The sequence below is a fragment of the Cupressus sempervirens genome, chromosome 2, assembly GCF_028749045.1.
Source record: "Cupressus sempervirens isolate cs-2001-9-10 chromosome 2, ASM2874904v1, whole genome shotgun sequence".
In the NCBI taxonomy this organism is placed as follows: domain Eukaryota; kingdom Viridiplantae; phylum Streptophyta; class Pinopsida; order Cupressales; family Cupressaceae; genus Cupressus; species Cupressus sempervirens.
Genome location: NC_143119.1, coordinates 348,527,540 through 348,547,152, shown reverse-complemented (window position 1 = coordinate 348,547,152; position 19,613 = coordinate 348,527,540). Strand labels below are relative to the sequence as shown.

At 34.7% G+C, this 19,613-nt stretch overlaps 1 protein-coding gene across 1 annotated transcript in view; it reads left to right on the top strand.

Moving 5' to 3' along the window:
* LOC149572567 (lipoamide acyltransferase component of branched-chain alpha-keto acid dehydrogenase complex, mitochondrial-like) overlaps positions 1-17,338 on the top strand; it is a 69,273-nt gene extending 51,935 nt beyond the window's left edge. The window contains exons 7-8 of the mRNA XM_089813668.1: positions 15,309-15,536; positions 16,715-17,338. Of these exons, the coding sequence (XP_089669794.1) occupies positions 15,309-15,536; positions 16,715-16,828 (342 nt within the window). The 3' untranslated portion in view covers positions 16,829-17,338. The remainder of the gene's footprint in view (positions 1-15,308; positions 15,537-16,714) is intronic.
* Positions 17,339-19,613: the final 2,275 nt, after the last annotated feature.

Below are 19,613 nucleotides of genomic sequence, written 5' to 3'. Positions count from 1 at the left end.
GATGGGATATGTAGAGGGAACCAAAATTTTGGACACTAGTTTTTCCATTCATATGAATCTGTAAGTGCCTTTAACTTATTTACTGCAAACAAGACAATCTTAAATTAAAAATCCTGCTACATTGCAGCTCTCAGGTCACTTGACTTTGAGTTCCAGGAATGTATTAGCATAACAGGACATTAAAGGAGGTCAGGTTCCTCTGAGCCTGAATCAGAGAGATGTTTCCTGATTTTTTAAAGTGCTTTCCTCTTCTGAGATTGACATGATGTTATCTGATGGTTATGATAACCAACTTCTCCAGGAACTACCATTTCTTTTTTTCTTTTCTTCTCTTGTAAATGACCAAATTTCAGATGTTGAATCTGATATTGATGCAGAATAATTTTTTTGTTGATGTTTGATAGCTTCAGTTGGATAAACCTATATATAATAATATATGAGATATAATTTAGATATATAGAGATATGAGGTCATTGTTATATGAGAATAAATAAATAAATAAATATATAGATGAGACTAAATTTGTTATTATTATTAATTATCTGATCAATGTATTCATGGCCTATTCTCTATATATATAAATCTAGGAGGATGTTGAATTTGGAACATACATACCACATACATGGCAGTGCTACTATATCTGCAATCGATCCTTAGAAAACCAACATGGTATTGGAGCTACGGTTCAATACTTTCATAATGAAATAAGTGCACTTGAAGCATGTGCCCATGTCAATAAAAAATAAAATCTGCGAATGCATTCCTGGCTGCTAACACATTGAATAAAAAGCAACATTGGATTTCAGTCGATGTCCTCACCTTGAAGCTCTTTAGCGACACCTTCAATATTATAAGAGAACCAGAGGGCGTGTCTGCTTCTGGTTTGATTCAATGGAATTTTTGTGGCTTCTGCAGTTGAACAACTTAACAACACGGAGTGGGTGAGCTTTGAGTCGTGACATTCAACATATTATGAGGAAAAGAACTCTAATTTCTTGTACCATCATGTATTCAAAGTCTTAAATTGAAATGGAGACGAAGCAATTAAGTAAGTAGTGTTCGTTTGTTGTTTTATTCTGAAAGCTTATCTGCCCCAATATAAGTGGATAACACAACGAACATATCATTTGAAACAATGATCTGCAAACAAATCAAAGGAGACCAAACTAACTTGGCATATGGAAAGCAGATAAGACATTTGTTTATTATGCCCTTCATTCTGTTTTGATATCTTATTTCGGTTCATTCATACAATGAACACAAGGCTATAGGGAAGTGTTTGGTTTGGTCGGCAATTGAAAGTGGAGATGCTCATTGCACAAAGATTGTATAATAGCTAGACCACACCGTTATATATAGATCGAAGAAGAACAATGCAAATCTACCTACAGAGGTCCATGGCCAAATATGGGAGATGTGTTTACCAAGAAGTGATATAAATCAACAGTAGTGAGGTGAAAAAACAAATGTATTTGTCTAGTTATGAAGAAAATAAGAAACTACATAGCCATGTTAGCATATATTAGAGAAGCAGCTATATTTGAGACTACCACCTGTGAAAATATTTATATTTAAATGACGGGAGGATTCTTATGAAAAAAGTTGAACACAATAAAAGTGGTGAGGAAAACATGACATATTGAATGAAATCAATTAAAGTCATTTCAAATAAAAAGTTGTGATTACATTAAAAAAAAAATAATAATTTAAAGGTGCGATTATATTTGGACATGTCTCTTTGTCACGATTATATTTGGACATGTCTCTTTGTCGCGATTATATTTGGACATGTCTCTTTGTCAAAAGGCATGACCGGTTGCACTATATAAATACGTAGTGGTTGATTAAAATCGGAAATGTGTGAGAGGTGCATTGAGCCGACTAATTGGATGATGATATATTGTATAAGGATTTTAGGGAGAAGATGTTTTTTTAATCATGTGAGGAAGTCACGCATGCTGATAAATTTTGTGGAGAACAACTTGTAGTGGCACTCAGATGAATCATCTACCAAAGAGGAAGAAATAAGAAAATGACACTCATGTTCTCCACACCAAGCACGACAACAACATTATGACCATCTCAAGAGCATCTTGGCATGAATTTGATGCAAGATCATCAGAAATGGATTACAATAAGATGTTCTAAGACATGTGTATGTCAAATACAATAGAATACTGGATTTAGAGTGGGACAAATTTCTGTAAAAGCTTGTAATGATGTAATAGCTGACTCCGATTATAAAACTGATGTGTTTGTTGACCAGAGTTGAAAGTTGGGCTTGATCATTCTATTGCATCCTCCCATAGTACAAATAGACCAAGGTTCTGGGATCTATTAAATAGAAAGAAGTTTGTCATAATTGATGTGATGCGAAATTGTTCAAACAATATAAGAGGGATTTTTACATTGTGGGGGGGAATAATAATCAATTTTCAAGGTCATTGGGAGATAGGGAGACTTGGAGATCTCCGATATTGGTACTGGTACTCGTACGCCAAGTTTTCAAAAATAGGAGACGGGGGTACTTGGAGACGGCAATTTTTTAAAATAGTTTAAAGAGTATAATACTAAATACAAAATAGTAATACTGTAAATCTAAAAGAGTAAAGTAAATAATAATAGTAATGTCACATTACTATAGAGTCAAATATATCAAAATTCACATAATCACAATACTATATGTCATAGTCATACTTGTTTTCCGAATATTGCATATGAACATCATCGTATCAGATTGATAACTGCTGAGATTATCACTACATATTGAAATTTCAAATTCAAAAAAGTATAGTTTGATGCTAAATTGCCGATATTTAAATTTTAAACCAAAACGAACAAACTTAGTACAGTAAAAGAAAACCAGAAATCTATCTAGGACTAGTATGTTGATGGTACTATCATATACTCCACAAGGTTTTGATCATCTATTTCAAGATCTCAGATATCATGCTCTTCAAAAAATCATTGAAATTGTCATTGGTCTTAATTTTTGCATTAAAAAACATTAAAATTAGGGCCAAAATACATAAAATGTTTTAGTATTATATTTTACATTTATTTTTAATCAGGAGACTTCACTTTTTGGAGTAGGAGATTGGGAGACTTCGTCATGAATTCTCCAACCTTTTTTGAAGTCTTAGGAGATGCAAATAGTCTCCGAGATACGTCTCCGTCTTCGAGACATGTCTTTTAGGGGGGAGATGAGTCTCCCCGTAACCATGTCAATTTTCCATTCCCATTGTTTGACAAATGCTTATATGGAGACATTTTCTAACTTGACGGATATGGACCTTCATCAAAGTAATTTGTATCAAGGATGCATAGATAAGTATTCAATAGCTTTGAGTATTACATTTATCTACTTACTATATTCTCTCTTAATTGTATTCGTTCTATAAGAGTTATTTGCCTTGATCTTTTCCTTTATGTGTAAGGATGTTCTTGCAAGAAAAGAAGGCTGGTACCTTATGATGGCCTGATTTTTCGCTCACCTAGTTTGTGTAAAATTCTTGAAAAAATCAGGAAGAATTGTGTTGAGAATAAGCTAGGGTTTGTAAGCTTTTGTTAGCCCTTGAGAAAAACCCCAGGCAAGTTCTTTTGTTTGATCATTTCGAAGTTCTTGAAATATAATTTTGATTTTTAAAAGTGTATGTATTTTCCATGCATACATTCCTTATCCTAAGTTTTGAAATAGTTTTGCTATTATATTTCATGAACGTTTCAAATATGCTAAGTTGCAACTGTGTGAAGCAAAGGAGAGCGCATGTTCACATGCTTATTTCAGCTTAAGGCGTTTGTAGTTGTGATTGTGTAAATGAAGGAAAATAGTCAATATAAATTGTTGCCGCATCATTGCTGAGTTTAGTTGAATGTCAGTATTCGAAGTTGCTAAGTTGTGAGCTAAGAGGAATGTTAAGTTAAGCTAGTTGAGCACACTATCGCATGGTTATGTTGGATACTTGGTTTTGGAGTTGCAAAGGAGTGATAAAGTGGAATTTGAAGCATTGCAAGGTCGCAAGCATAAAGTATTCTGAGGGCTAGGCTGTGGCGAGGTTGCGAAGTGTTAGAAGTTATGGGCTTGTCGCATGGTCGCAATGGTCATAGAGGTGTGATTAAATATAGCTACGAAGTTGCGATTGAATAAGAAACAAAGGGTTCGCAATGTCACAAGTCATGCTGTAACAGAGAAAGATTTTGGTGCGAAGTGGTGAAATGGTCTTGTTCGTAGCGGTCACACTTATAAGTTTTAAAGCATAAAATGACTTTTTCAACGGCAAAATTCGAGCTAGATGTACAAAAATTTGAAAAAAGCATAGATTTAATTTGTTTTATGAAGATTGATAGGTTTTTAAGTGTGCCACCCTTAAATGCCAATTAAAGCTACGCTCTCATCACAGAAGTTGATAAAACTTGGAAAGAAATAGGTTGTTATTACTGTTTTCTCAAATTGTTTGAATTTTTGAGTGATTTCAAGTGCAAAAGTGATCTCTGAGTGATTTTCATCAAATATAGCATACAAACTCAGTGAAAACATTTGCATAAATGACCCAAAGAGAAGGAGAATTGATCACACAGGGAATAATTGAAGTACTAGATACTCCCTCGAGGGCTCCCAACACATTTGTAGAAGAATGGATGCACATCTTGCCTGGTTCCACAAATGCTCAAAATGCAAATGACCTCATTTTCAAAGATCCATATGTAATGTGCAGAGACGCAATTGTCCCTGGCAGAAACGGGTATGAATTGTTTTAGTTTTTCTATAGGAATAGAGTGAAAGAAGTTCCAATTTGTAACCCTTGGATAAGAAATTTGGGAAAATTCATAATGTTGGAAGTAATTGTGGACGTGGATTTGGTCAAAACATTAATCAAATGTTATAATCCTGTAAATAAGTCATTTCATGGGAGGGATAGAAGTGTTTTTCTAACATTGGATAAAGATACGTTCATAGAAGCATTTAATTTGGGTGGATATATGTCATTGCTCATTGATATTAAAGATTTGAACGAGAATTTCAAGAAATATAAGAGCTTTTATATGGGTAAAAACATGACCCGACACATTCCCAAGGTGAAGAAGGAGGTATGAGAAATTCCAAAGAGGAGATATATTGACGAAGTCATGCCCTTGGATTTCTTTCAGAGGTATTTTCAGAATACTGTGTTTGGGATTGATAAAGCCCTAGGTACAGATGGAACCATGAATGCTTCAGGGGCATATTATGTCATGGCTTTAAATATTCAAGACCCAAATCACTATATAGGTTATGATTTTGTAGAATACATCATTGAGAGTATTCACTAAGAAATTTCTACTGCACAACAAGGAGAACGGAAGGATTTCAAGTTCCCTCATTACTCCCTGCTCATGCCCCTTATTTTGTCAAAGAATGTTGACATATTTGATCAAAGCTTTTTTGAGTCAACACAAGAATGGGGAGATAGGCTGCTAGTGCAAAGGTGGACATGGGTATGGAAAATGTGTTATCTACATGCAAATGTTATCTCTTTCTATAATGACTTTGTTTATCCAGTTTTGAAAATGATAGTTTGTATAATTGAAAGAGTTCCTAGAAATGTTAGGAAAATTGTTAGACCTAAATGGTTCTTTGATGTTGGAAAACAATTGACTCATGATTGGGGTAGTGTTTTCTTGTTTGAAGAGTATATTGTTATAAGAGTTTTTGGGTGTCCTTAGCCACCCCACATTTTGCCTAAGTATGTTCTTGAGAGGTTAGGATTTGTAGATATTTTTTGGCAGCTAATTTCTTTGAATAGGGAGTATTTGGGAAAGGGTGTCAAGAAGGGAACATTTTTATGCAGATGTACTAATGTAGGGGATTTTGAGATTGTCAAGAATGCTATTGAACAAACCAATTCCTTTCTGCAAAATTATAAGATGCCAATTGGGCCAGCTAGAACCTATGACCCCTGCAATGTAGTAAGGCATGCTTTGAAAAGCATGAGAGGATATAATCTCCCCCCTACAAAGCCTATGTGGGAAGAGGATATTATTGCTAATGTGTTGAGTGATGATGTTTGCAGGGAAAGAATGATCAAATGCAGAGACATTGTTAGCTATGAGTGAGAAATGGGAAAGGAAGACCCATATTTTAAAGGGTTCTATCCAAATGAGGAATATTGGGTTAGAGTGGATAAGTGTGTTGACAATTTTGATGAGTTGGTAAAGTCCCTGAGGCAAACAGGAAGAAGATTGATCTAGAGTATGTTGATGATGAATATACAGTGGAGGTATCTGATGAAGAGGATCAATCTGAAGATGACTAGCCTGGACAAGATGTTCAAGATGTTCCTGAGAGTTCTACATGGGCAAAACAAAGGCATAAGGAGAAAAAGATTGTAGAAATACTAGACAAGGCTCATCAAAAAGCTCTTCAGTTCTACCAAGGGGAAGTGAATACTTTGATGATGTTAGAAGAAGATTCCTAATGTCCTAGGCATCTAAGAATGAGCAAAGAACAAAGAAATTGCAATTAGAGGCACAAATGATTGATGATAGAATCATTGAGGCTAAGGAGTTTATGGATGATGACAATTTTATTAAGTCAAATGAATTCAAAAAATTCCTTTAATAAAGAGAAATGAATTGAAATTGCAAATGAAGCTTGGAGATTCAGATGAAGAGGTTGTTGGGTTGATACAAAAGTTGCAAGAGTATGACCTTGCCAGTGATACCCTCACTGCTAAAGAGGCTAGAGATCTAGTCAGGAGAAGTGGAATGATTATCTTTCCAGGATGGGATCTGAGCTCTTCGTTTTTACTAGATCAAATAAGAAGACAAGAGAGATCAGTTTCCTTTGAAGATGAAAATCAATATGGGGAGATGATGGGATCAGGGTTCAATGTGGATGCCCAAACAATGGCTATATGGAGTTTAGCTCCAGAGGATGATAAGCCCACTCTCATGGAAATAAAGGAGTCCCCAAGGGAAATGTTATATAATGGCATGTGCAATCTACATCTAGTGACCAGATTTTGGGAATGCATACTTCGGTAGCATTAATGGGTAAGCATAAGATGGACACTCTTCAAGCTCAACTTGAAAAAACCTATGAGAAATTTATTGGGACAGAAGAGGAAATGAAGAAGACTTATGTCTTACAACAAAATGTCATGAACTGTTACAGAGGTTCATGACAAAGAAGTGCAGACAGAGGGCCAGATATTCGAAATAGGGGAAATATCAGGTTAGGCTATGGACATTGATGAAGAAAAATTAGATGCCAATAAGGATGCGGAGATTAGAACTTTGAAAATTTTATTAGTCCATAAGATCACTGCATTGAAGACAGTCTCACAAAATGTGCATGGCAGTTATATTGCCTTAGGAGTGGAATACAAATGTGCAGAAGCAATTGCTCTGTTATCTCCATTGTTCAGCACATGGGGCCCTTACATTCAATTTTTTGGCAGCATAATCATTATACTTCCCCAAAAGGACCTACCAAAGGCAACCATTGTGAGTATGAGAAAAGCAATTCTTAAGGTAAGAGATTTGAATGGTTTCTTTGGGGGGAAGATGCAACTAGTACAAAATAAAATGAAAGTAATTGCCGATGGGACACCAAATTTTGTGCCTACAATTTTGGATAGCGAAGGCAAAATAAGGGACTGGACTGAATGGTCATCATCTTTTGATAATATCCTTGATCATCCTAGGTTTTTGTTTTTTTGTAACAATGAAACAAGTGCCATTGCTGTCTATGATATGATAGACATACTTTATAAGTTAGAAGCAGAGATGTCTAAGCTCGCTTCTGAGATCAAAGCTATAACTGATGCCAAGTGGATCGAATGCCTAGAGGAGCTGGACACAATTAGAGATATCACATGGCTTGATATTGATACAAACATCACCATTTGGGAGTTGATTGCAAATAGCAAGGCACTGCCAGCCGGTGATAGTGATTAAATGCAGTTGAGATGTAGTTCAGGGAAGGAAAAGGTAAAGAAAAGGCATGGATGGTGACAGGAGCTGAAAGACAAATTTGATTTGCTGAAAAGATATTTGTTGACAAATGCCACCTGCCAGTTTTGTAACTGCATCTTAGTTTTGGGACCAAGTACAAAGAATGTTTTGCATATAACAAAATGGGAATATCTTTGTATATGTTTTTGATTAAGATTTTGACAAGTGTCCTCCCATCTGAAGCTTGTTGCAATCCTTTCTATAAAAGGATTCCTAAGATGTGGAGTAGAAGTCCGATTTTCTGGTAATTTTGAGAATTATGCTATTGTTATCGATCCATTGAGTCTATTGTAAGTTTTATGATGTATTCTCTTTTAATTCTGAGAATGCAAGTGAATGTTGAGAGATCTATTGTTTGTTTTGAAGGTTTCTGCAATCTTACTAGAATTCTTGCAATTTTCAATGAAAATTAATGCGAAAGAGCAAGTTATGCTATATTTTTGTCTTTGAATTCTATCTCCATTGTTGTGTAATGGTTATCTTGGGATTTTATAAACAAGTTTTATGCAATTTAATGCAACTAGGATAGGTTGTATATCAATTTGTTGTTGCTTTTAATTCAAGGAATTAAGTAAATGCTCCAATAAATTGATAGGGTTTCTGGTTATACAACAGGGATATTCGTAAGGATGGGTTTGGGGACAATTGCTGATAAAATTAATTGTAATGCAATTAATTAGTTCAAAATGTTTTGTTGGGTAGACTCTGAATCCCAATGGATAGGGCACTAATCATATATTCAATTATAGTTTTAAGAAATCATAGGGTTGCATTAGGCATAAATATAAAATAAATTCATTTTTACTTTTATTGTATAGATCATTAAATTGCTGTTCAAACACTTATTTCAATAATCTCTTGATTGTCATTGTTAGCTACTATTATCAAGGATTAATTACAAAACATAGAAGATATATGACCACTGTTTGCTTTAAGGGGATAGATCTAGAGAAGAGAAGTATCAGTTGAATGAGTTGTGAAAAATTGCCAATAATCATTTATATAGCCATGTATCCCTAAGGTGCAACCGCCTAAGTTTTGCAGAGCTTGAAGAGTAGAGAATCCTAGTGATTCTATTTAAGTTGGAACCATATCTGAAGTTTTCTTAGTTAAACATAGGAAGTAGCTAAACCCTTAGACTGAGGTAAATTCTTTGAATATTGGTATCAGGCCTTTTTTGCTTGGTAGTCTAAAAAACACCAACACCTTACACATCATACCAAATATTTTGCAGACTCAATCTTATGGTAGTAACTTGAAAGAAGTTGTGATCTTGAATTTATTACTCATTTGATGATCTTGCTGGTTAAAGTGAGGCTCAAGAAGTGAATATCTTTGATGATTGAGATTATGAGTATCTTTTCATATCAAGAGGGAGTTCAATACTTCATCAGAGACAACCTTATACAAGGAGCTTAGAAGATTGATACTTAGACGAAGTCTAACATACATGTGTATGACTACGCGATTATGATGCACCTACTCGTGTACATCACGAGGAAGCAATAACTTGTCACCTGAAGGTTGAAAGATTAATATCAGATTTAGAGAGAGTCCGACAGGCATCCTTGGGTGAAGAGAGTCTCAAGGGGAGTAACTACATGACTTGATTTCCCAAGATCATTGTTCAGAGGGAGAATTTTTGAGGTACAATCCTTTGTGAATGATATTTTCTCTATGAGGGAGAAGTTCTAAGTGAAATTCATTGTAATGTATTTGTCTCTGGGAGAGAGAATTGAGGTGAAAGCCCATACCACCCTCTGACTTGGTTCATGGGGGTTACTATTTCGCATATGATATGTATTGAAAGGTGAATCTTTCATTGACATAGATAAACAGAAGGTAACCATTGTAAGGTGACGATCTTATAAATGGTAGACATGTTATCATGACAATCTTCATTAAGTTGTTGTCCTAGAGTGTTGGAAGACATGACAATGAACGTATAATGATCAGACTTCATTAAGTTGTCCCGGCGTGCCAAAGATCATGATACTTGTCATGATAGAGACCATGACATTGTGATTTCTTATTAAGTTGTTTTCCCATAGTGCCAGAAATCAGATAACTCATATCCTGCTAGCATATAACATATTCTTTTGGTAGGCATCAAGGAGTTTTTGATGCGAGTGCACATACCAAAAGAATATAAGTATGATGAATATCATATGATTGATATTTCTTGTTGAATCATACCTCGAATTACATTGAAAGATAACATCTAAGTTAATGGATATATGTTGATATCCTTAAATATGCCATTCTGAGAATATCATACTGAGGTGATATCTCTTCATATACTTGAGAGTATAATGTGTTCTATAACAATCCTTCCTAGCTAAGAGGGATTGTTAAGTTTGTAGCTTCAGTTCAATTTATTTGATCATGAGATGCATTGTTGATGGTAAATCATTATTTAGACAAATATTCTTATATATAATATATTATATTATATTATATATATAATTATATTATATTATATTATATATATAATTATATTATATTTGTAATATATATATATATATACATGGTTATTTATATTAATGTTAATATTGTCTAAATGGTTATTAACTAATAAACCATAGAGACATGTCTCCTCTACACATATTTATATACATTTGATTACATTTGCAAAAAATGATCCTATACAATTAACACTTACAATAACTTGTATTATGAGATCAAATAAATTGAGTATATGGTGAATGCCTTGCATCTCAACATTCTAGAAGGCTATTAGTCAAAGAGTGCTTGGTGAATATCATTGATTATTTGGGAGGCCAATACTCTTGATATCAGATGTGATATCAAAACCTTTTGAGTACTTGGTGAATATTTTTGATATTTTGGGAGGCTAATACTCTTGATATCAGATGTGATATCAAACCTTATTTGGGTACTTGGTGAATATCATTGATATTCTAGGAGGCCAATACTTTTGATAGTAGATGTGATATCAAACCTTATTTGGGTATTTGGTGAATATCATGTATTGATATTTTGAGAGACCATACTCATGATATTGAATGCGATATCAAATGAGATATCCTTAAAATTGTTTTTTGTAATATTACAATGAAGTAATTTTCATTCTCATGTGTTTATCCTTCTAAGCCAAGAGGGAGTGTTGATGTTTGATAGCTTCAATCGGATAAACCTATATATAATTATATGAGATATAATTTAGATATATAGATACGAGGTCATTGTTATATGAGAATATATATATATATATATATATGAAACTAAATTTGATATTATTATTAATTATTTGATTAATGAATAGACATGTCCCATGAAAGGACATGTCTATTCATGGCCTATTCTTTCTATATATAAATCTAAGAGGATCTTGCATTTGGAACACACATACTACATACATGCCAGTGCTACTATATCTGCAATCAATCCTTAGAAAATGAACATTTTTGTTCTGCTCCACTCCCACAATTATTTTGTTGTAATACCTGCACAAAGAAAATAAGGTAGATAGGACAAGGTGGAGAGGAGAAAATGGATAACAATATACCTAAATCCGCAAAACACAAATTGTTGAGTAGAATTCCTCCTGTCTTTTTTAATCTCGGGAGAACAAAATAATAATTTCTTTATACAATGGAAATTGAAGTCCACTTCAAGTCTCTTATTTCTATTTTCTATACGAAATAGTCTTCAACTCACCTCTTATTTCTAGTAGGACAAGATTCTTGCAGCTCACAAGGACACTTTCCTTATTTATTCTGTTTGTCACAAACATCCAACAACTGTCAGAATCTCATTTGTGAGGAAAGAATACATCATCCCCTCAATTTATAAAAATTCCAAGCCTCTTGGTTCAGAGGAATCTAGTTCAGTAAATCTTTTTTCTTCTATGTCCTAGTTGATGTTGGAATTCCCAACTACATTTTTTAATACCTCTTCAAACTTGTAGCAGTGAGCATACTTAGCATAGTATACATTAGTTTTTCAACATGGTCCCCTACTTCATATTTTGAGGAGACATCTTTGTGTTAGGGGTTTGTTCACAAGCAATTACCGTTCACTCCTTTCTTGTCACCTTCTATTGGGTATGTTCCTGATTGGTTAGTAGCTTCTTCATCAACCCAGGACATGGAAACACATGCGCATACTTTAAAGAAATCATATTTCATTTTCCCTTCCTTCTTCCTATCCACAGTGGGAAGCATTCTTGCACTTGTATTTGGTGTATCTACTTCCTAAGGGAAGAAATATTGTTTATGGGAGGCTTCGAATAACATAAACCACTTGCACAAAAGTGGCATTGTTGGTAGGGTTTCTAGAAACAAGGGGAAGAATGTGGACAGGGTTTTAAGCATACCTTTTGATGGTGAACCTTTGATTAAGAGGATGGAGCGAAAAGGGAAGAAGGTGCTTTCTCAAGGGAAGGTTGATGTTAAAGGGCTTGAGGAGATTGATTATGAAAGAGACAATTTGGGCAGGGATGAGGATGACCTTACTTATAACAAGGTTAATGATGACCAGGGGTTTTTGAAAAGGATCTTTGGTAATCTGGGGCTTATGAAGAAGGACATCAGTAGTCTGCAGCAGCAGATGCAGGACATTTTGAGATAATTGACCAGCTCAAGAAAACTACTAGAGGGGAGAGAACTCTGGGACAGTATATTGATAGACTTTCTAAGGTGATTGGTAATGCTGAAGGGGTTAAGAATCTTATGAAATGTGTTCCACCCCTGGAAGCCAAGAACAGAGGTTTGGATCAGATGATTAAAGATTTCCAGAAAAGGTTGGATGGTCTGGATAACAAAGTGGTTAATATGGAGAAGACGTCAAGAAACTAACTGATCAGAATTGTTCTATTTTGAAGATTGTGCAGACAACATTAATACTCTTCTGAACAAATTCGAACAAGGGAAAGGTCAAGGCTCCAAGGAAGTGAAAGATGACCATGGACCTAGCAAGTGCACCAGGGCCAACTCAAAAAAGATAGAGGTTGTCAAAGCCAAAAAAATGGATGATCTGAAGGCCTTTATAGAAAACATGATCATCCTTGCAGACCAAGCAGCAGATTTACTAAAGACCCTGTAGCTGGTTTTGTGCTGTCTTTTTGCTATCTTTTCTTGCTGGTTGTTTTTTGGCTACTTGTTTTAGCTAGTTCTGCTCTTAGGTGTTGATGCACAGTTCTTCTGGGTTTTTCAGCTTTTGTTATCTTGTTCTTATGTAGAAGGTTTCGGGTCCTTTAAAACCTAACTTTACTTAATCAAAACATAAACCACTTGCACAAACCAATACAACAATTCATAAAATTTTCTATTGATGCCAACCAGGCCTAGTAGCCTAACTAGAGGAGAAAACCCTTCCATCATAAACCTTGGGCACTGACATAGGCGCTTATGAACTCCTTCAAAATAGCTAAACATCATACCAAAAGATTAATCATTTTTGTTTTGTTCCAAATACCCAAACTATGGACTGTACTCAGTTTTAGGCCTTCAATTAGGCCACCTTTTCAAAGGAAGTACCCACAATCAAAACCTCCTAACCAAACCAAGTTAGTTTGGAGGTTTTGATTGTATTCCAAGAATTGGTTTCCTTCAAAAAGGTGGCCTAATCAGTGACTAAACCTCCCAAATTTAATATGGAATCCAAAACACAATCACAGTCAAGAGAAATTTGACATTTGCAGGCCTAGGGCGTCAATTCATTCACTCCAAACACCAAATGCTGTTCGAAGACCTCCATGATCTTGCAAGCGATACTCTTAACTATCTATCCGCCCATTTGAATGAATTTTCCATGGTGAACTTGAGAGATACTTGCAGATCTTTATCAGGATTCAGAACCCCAATAAACGAGGGTTTTCAGACAGTTTTTACTAAAACTCTTCAAAATCCTTCTATATATCACAGAAGAGGCTTAGATTGGTTGCAAATAATAGTATATTCCTCCTACTTTCCATTCATATAAGGTGTGCTACCAAAAGTTTGCATACAAGGACAAGCCAATTAAATAACAATCAAAAACCCCTGAATAATGAGGGTTCATGGGCTGTCTTCAGTAAAACCACGTTTTCTCATCCCAAACTCAATGGCGTATGCCAAATCTTCACCAATGGATAGTACACACATCCCTCCGACTATCCGTGTATAACAGAAGGTGATCTAATGGTGCAATGAAGGAAATCAGAGACAAAAAGGAGTCAATGGAAATCAGAACTTTTAAATTTCAATCTCTTTTCCAAACTTACAACCATTACTTGTGTCTCGACCAAAGAGTCATGTTTATACCTTTTAAATCATCCCCCAATGTTCCAACCATAAATTGGATCAGTTAACTATTGGTTTTACAAACTTGAACAAATTGTATTAGAAGTTGCTCATGCAACTTTTGCAATTTTGCAATTTCTTGCTTTTCAACTATAATAAACTCCATCCTCAGCTAGAACATAGCATACATGAAAACATGGCTTCAAAACATGAATTCACTCCATATGGACACCTCTGGAGGAGTTGACAAACATCGACCAATAATGACCTTATAGACCTACATGACCTCAATGACACAAATTACTGTACAAATTGAACTTATTAAATTGTAATGACATTATTCAACACAAAAGAAACCAAATGGCCTTATCATGGCCTAATTACATGAATTGACCCAAAAGATGACATAGGGTCATGGTTGTCTTAGAGGGTTCTTGGTGCTCTTGCACCAATTGTTGACTTGACGGGCTTCTCATCTCTTACCTTCGGTATTAGAAATTCATGTGTTGTAATGGCTTTTCTTTTGTTCTATTTGGCATTGAAAGTTACTAAACAAACCCTGTGGAGACATGTTCGGTGACAATTTCCATAATTTTCTATTCATTTGCTGTAGTCCTTACAATATTTCCACTGTCGCAATAATTGACACTTCCATTTTCTATTCCAGTTTCCAGAATTATAAATCTTCAAAATTACAGAAAAAATCTACGATTATGAGACATTTATCTAGTTAAAATTCCATGTTTCTACCTTGTGATTGTAAATTAGAGTATCCAATCTTTATTTGTTGAAGCAAACGTGCTTATTGAGTGAATCAGTTTCCATGGAGGGCTATCACAATCCTTGATACATACAAGGAAATTGCTGATTCACCTCCATGAATATGTGCAGGATGAGCAGATTTTGAATGAAAGGATATCTGGAAAGTGTGCTTGTCTTCTTTTTGTGCAAACTGAAGTTACTTTTATTGTTTTAAAGAACTAATGGTTGAGTAATGTTCATCTATATTATTAATCTAAAAGGGGTTGCTTTGGATTGCTTGCAATGACACTGTTTGTTTCTCTATAGATTACAAAGGAACTTCAATGCCTTATTCAAAAAGCCTCAAACAACAGGCTGTCTTCGGATGATGTTTCTGGTGGAACAATAACAGTTAGCAACTTTGGGGCCATTGGTGGTAAATTTGGGTCTCCACTTTTAAACTTACCTGAGGTTTCTATAGTAGCAATTGGCAGAATCCAAAAGCTTCCTCGGTTTTCAAATGATGGGACAGTTTATCCCGCTTCACTTATGAATGTATGTATTGTTTTCCCCTCCATCTGTCATAAGTGTGTCTGTTCATTTATTGATGTTTAGCCATTTACTCATTGTAATGCGTTGATATTTTCTGAAAATGAGCTATATATATAGTACTCTTCCATTCATGACATTGTGATGTGGTAATAATTAAAATCTGAACTATGTAACTCAGTCACTAGGGTTTGAATTGGAGAAATTCGGAAAGTAAAATATCAATGCAGTAGTCTTAAAAGCAGAACATTAGTTTTCTTATTTCATGTGAAATGCAGTGCAGAGAGAAAAATTTGAAATGATATATTAAAAAATCATAACAAAAGATGAATAGAGTTTAAAAAGAATTTTACTTTTGCAGAGGAATCTTAATGTATAATAAAGTCTGCCTTGTGCTCTCATGGGGGACAGGCTACCATGTAATCAGCAGCTCTGTGTTTCTTACCTGTACCCTTATTAAGGGTGTGATTTAAAAGAAAAGGGCTTACAATTTATCATCTTAAGTGTAATTCAGTTACTAGGGTTCAAACTGGAGAAACTCAGGAAGTAAAATATCAATGCAGTATTCCTAAAAATAGAGAACAGTACTTTTGTTATTTCATGTAAAATGTTGTGCAGAGAGAATAAATTGAAATGATACATTAAATAAATCATAACAAAAGATGAATAGAGTTAAAAAAAAGAAGAATTTTACTCTCTACATAGGAAGCTTAATGTAGAATAAAGGCTGCTCTGTGCCCTCATGGAGGACAATCTGTCATGTAATTGGCAGCTCTTTGTGCCTTACCTGTGCCATTATTAAGGCTGTGAGTTAAAAGAAAAGGGCTTACAATTTATCATCTAAAGTATTTGATAAAACTAGTCAAAGTAAAACTTTGAAAAGGAATATAAAATATGCTAAACTTCAACTGAAGTGTTTTCAGTCGATATGTGTTCATTATGATTATTTAATGTGTTTTTTAATAAGCCTAATAAAGATACGTAAATACGAGTAAGACCTTGGAGGTATTGGAACATGGCAAATGCAACAGGTCATATGATTAATTGTGAATTTATGAGTCTTTTCTAGAACTTGATACTTCGTATACACACTCGTATTGGTGTATTTTATATACACGTTTGTATATGATGAGCTTCTTCTAATTCTCAAAGGAATATTTGCCTCGTGTGTTTTTCATCCGCAGGTTATAGTTGGTGCTGATCACAGAGTCATAGATGGTGCAGCCGTGGCAAAATTTTGTAACAAGTGGAAGCTTATGATTGAAAATCCAGATCATCTTCTGCTTCATTTGAGATGAGGGGTTATCTCCAAGATTTTAACGATTTCTTCTTGTTTATACATATGTGGTTTATTTAATGTCATTTGTTTTCTTTTGACCAAATAAGTTGTGCATTCGGAATGAATTTTCTAAAACCATATAATTGAAGCTAGGTATTTTTTCTTTGGACAGTTTAGAAAACGTTTTCCCCTCAGAACCTTGGATATCAATGTTAGATTATTGTGATTACTTCTATATCTTCAGGGCCACTTTGTCTGCCCAATTTTGTCATCGGCAGCAAAGGATATATTTTTACACTGTATTTCCTATATATTAGAAATTATAACGCACTTGTTCGAAAAAGGCATCTTTGTGCAGAACAAGAAGGAATCAGCATTGCTTTAAGCAAATGAAAGGTGTAGTGTCAAAAAATGTTTATAGAGGTCTTTTAAACAGTAAGAGCCATAATTTTGTTTTTCAAGGAACATTTTAGAAGCGTAAATAAAATGGTCGTTGATGTCTCAAATGGACATTAAGTTGAGAACTCCATTTTCCTTTTAGCTTATATTGCCCTGTGCACAGACTTATCATGACGTGTCAAGTGTGATGCGGTTCTGTCATCGGCATCTCTTTCTGGAGTCAGCATCATTGATATTTCTAGTTACTCCATAAGACTGTAGACTCTGGTTGCAATATATTTTCATGTTACATCTAATATGTATCCGTCCGAGGTAGCTGCGACACATAATTTCAATATATTGTCGGAGCACATTTTGCTGCATATTTAGTTTAGTTTCTCATGTGCTTGATTATTTTTCTAAATTGAACAATTGCACACCGTGATAAAATGTCCTACACTATATGATCTGATTTGATCAAGAGATGAGCCTTAAGAAAGAATCATACACTAGCACTTGAACCTCGAGGAGCAAGGGGTACGTCGATAGTGACAGAAGTGCATACCTATATAAGACGGTTGTCCACATATATTAGTTTTGATATAATATGAAAGGAAATGTAAAAGAAGAAAACAAAATAAACATAGTTAAATTGATATAATTAAATAGTAAATGGTTGGGTAGCATACATGATTTATTCTTAAATTCATTTTTCTTTCGTACCTATACCATTAGTTTGTCTTTGTAAATTTTCATGTTATTTTGACATAGCATATTTAGTTTCTACTAGCCTAAACTATTGAAAAGTAATAATTGCAACAAAAATGTCATGTCTTATGTCAATGAATAAAACCTCATTGACACCAATCCAATTTTCTTCTACTAATTTGAATAATGATTTTGTACTAAGGGAGAGATTCGAAAACTTATACACAAAATCTCATAGATAGAGGTTGTGAATATGATGTTGAAGAGTTTCACATTAAAAAAAATAGGACTCTTATTTCGAAGCATTCACCTCTTGAAAAGATCTTTTTTGTGATCTTTCTTCCAGCTGTGCTTTCTATGTAGAGATTCTATTGTTTATTATTTAGATATTTATAAAGATTCATAAACAGGTCCAAAACTGAAAATTATAAATATGTTTATCTTTTTTTCTGTCATTTCCTTCTCTAATAGAGTATATAGTTTGTTAGATGTTTTTTATAATGTTTATTGTAAAAGCTCAACTCATTTTTTACAAGTTTGATGTTTGATATTTCTTAGTATCATATTACAATATTAAAAGAAAGTGTAAATCATATTGGTGCAATTCTTCTTTTAATATTTCTTTACTATAAGGAAAAAGAGGGGTAAAAATTTATTAAGACAGAAATGATTACAACAATGAGAGCTTAATAAGGAGCTCTATTCCAAGCAACAAGTTCATTAAATTCTTGCACCAATTCAAAGGGACGTTGTCCCCTATCCATAATATTCCAGCCTAGAGCATGACTAGAAGCCCATTTGGCCAAACAATCAACAATTTTGTTCCATTCACGAGGAATGTAAGTAAACCTAATGAACTCGAGAGAGGTACAAAAGAGAAGAGTATGATTAACAACAGTGGCCAGCTGCCAACTAACATCCTCAAACTCCTGTGAGGAAAGCAAGTTCACCACCACTTGGGAGTCAGACTCAGATAATCTTGTGCCATCCCTACAAACAACACTGTTCCGTAGCATATAAAATGGCTTGAGCCTACATGAGATTGTTTGTGTAGTCACCCTTATGCATTGAAAGAAAGAATTTAACTTCACCAAAACTACAATGAGCCACTCCCCCAATACCAACAAGGCTTGGATTCCCTTAGGAAGAACCATTAGTATAAATTTTTAGAACTCCATGAGGAGTCCAATGCCCCTCCCGATTGACCCGTCCTTTCCTCTATTGCCAAGGCTTTTTGGGCACTCTTTGATACCATTAAGTTGCAACCCCATCCCGAAGATGAAAATTGAGGTGATTGCATAAAACAAGATTAGTTGGATCCATAACCCCATCAAGCACACACTCCACTTGAATAGTTTTCTGAAGAGAATGTGAGATCTTCCACCAAAGATGCATAACACCAATCCGAACATCTTGGAAGATTCGATGATTCCTCTCCAGCTAGATATGCCAAAGAATGAACAATGGGCTAGCAATCCAAGTAGCATGGAGAGGAGACCACTTGGAGGGAGCACTGCCCAAGCGGGCCCAGAACGCAGGCAAAGAGGAAGCATGCCTACAAGAGCAACCCCAAGCACTCCACCAAAGGTGCCATAATTGAGTAGAAAAGGAGTAGTGGAAGAATAGATGGGAGACAAACTACTCCTCATTACCACACAAAACATAATAAGTGGGGCCTTGAAATCCATGTTTACAAAGATTAGCCCACATAAGACAAC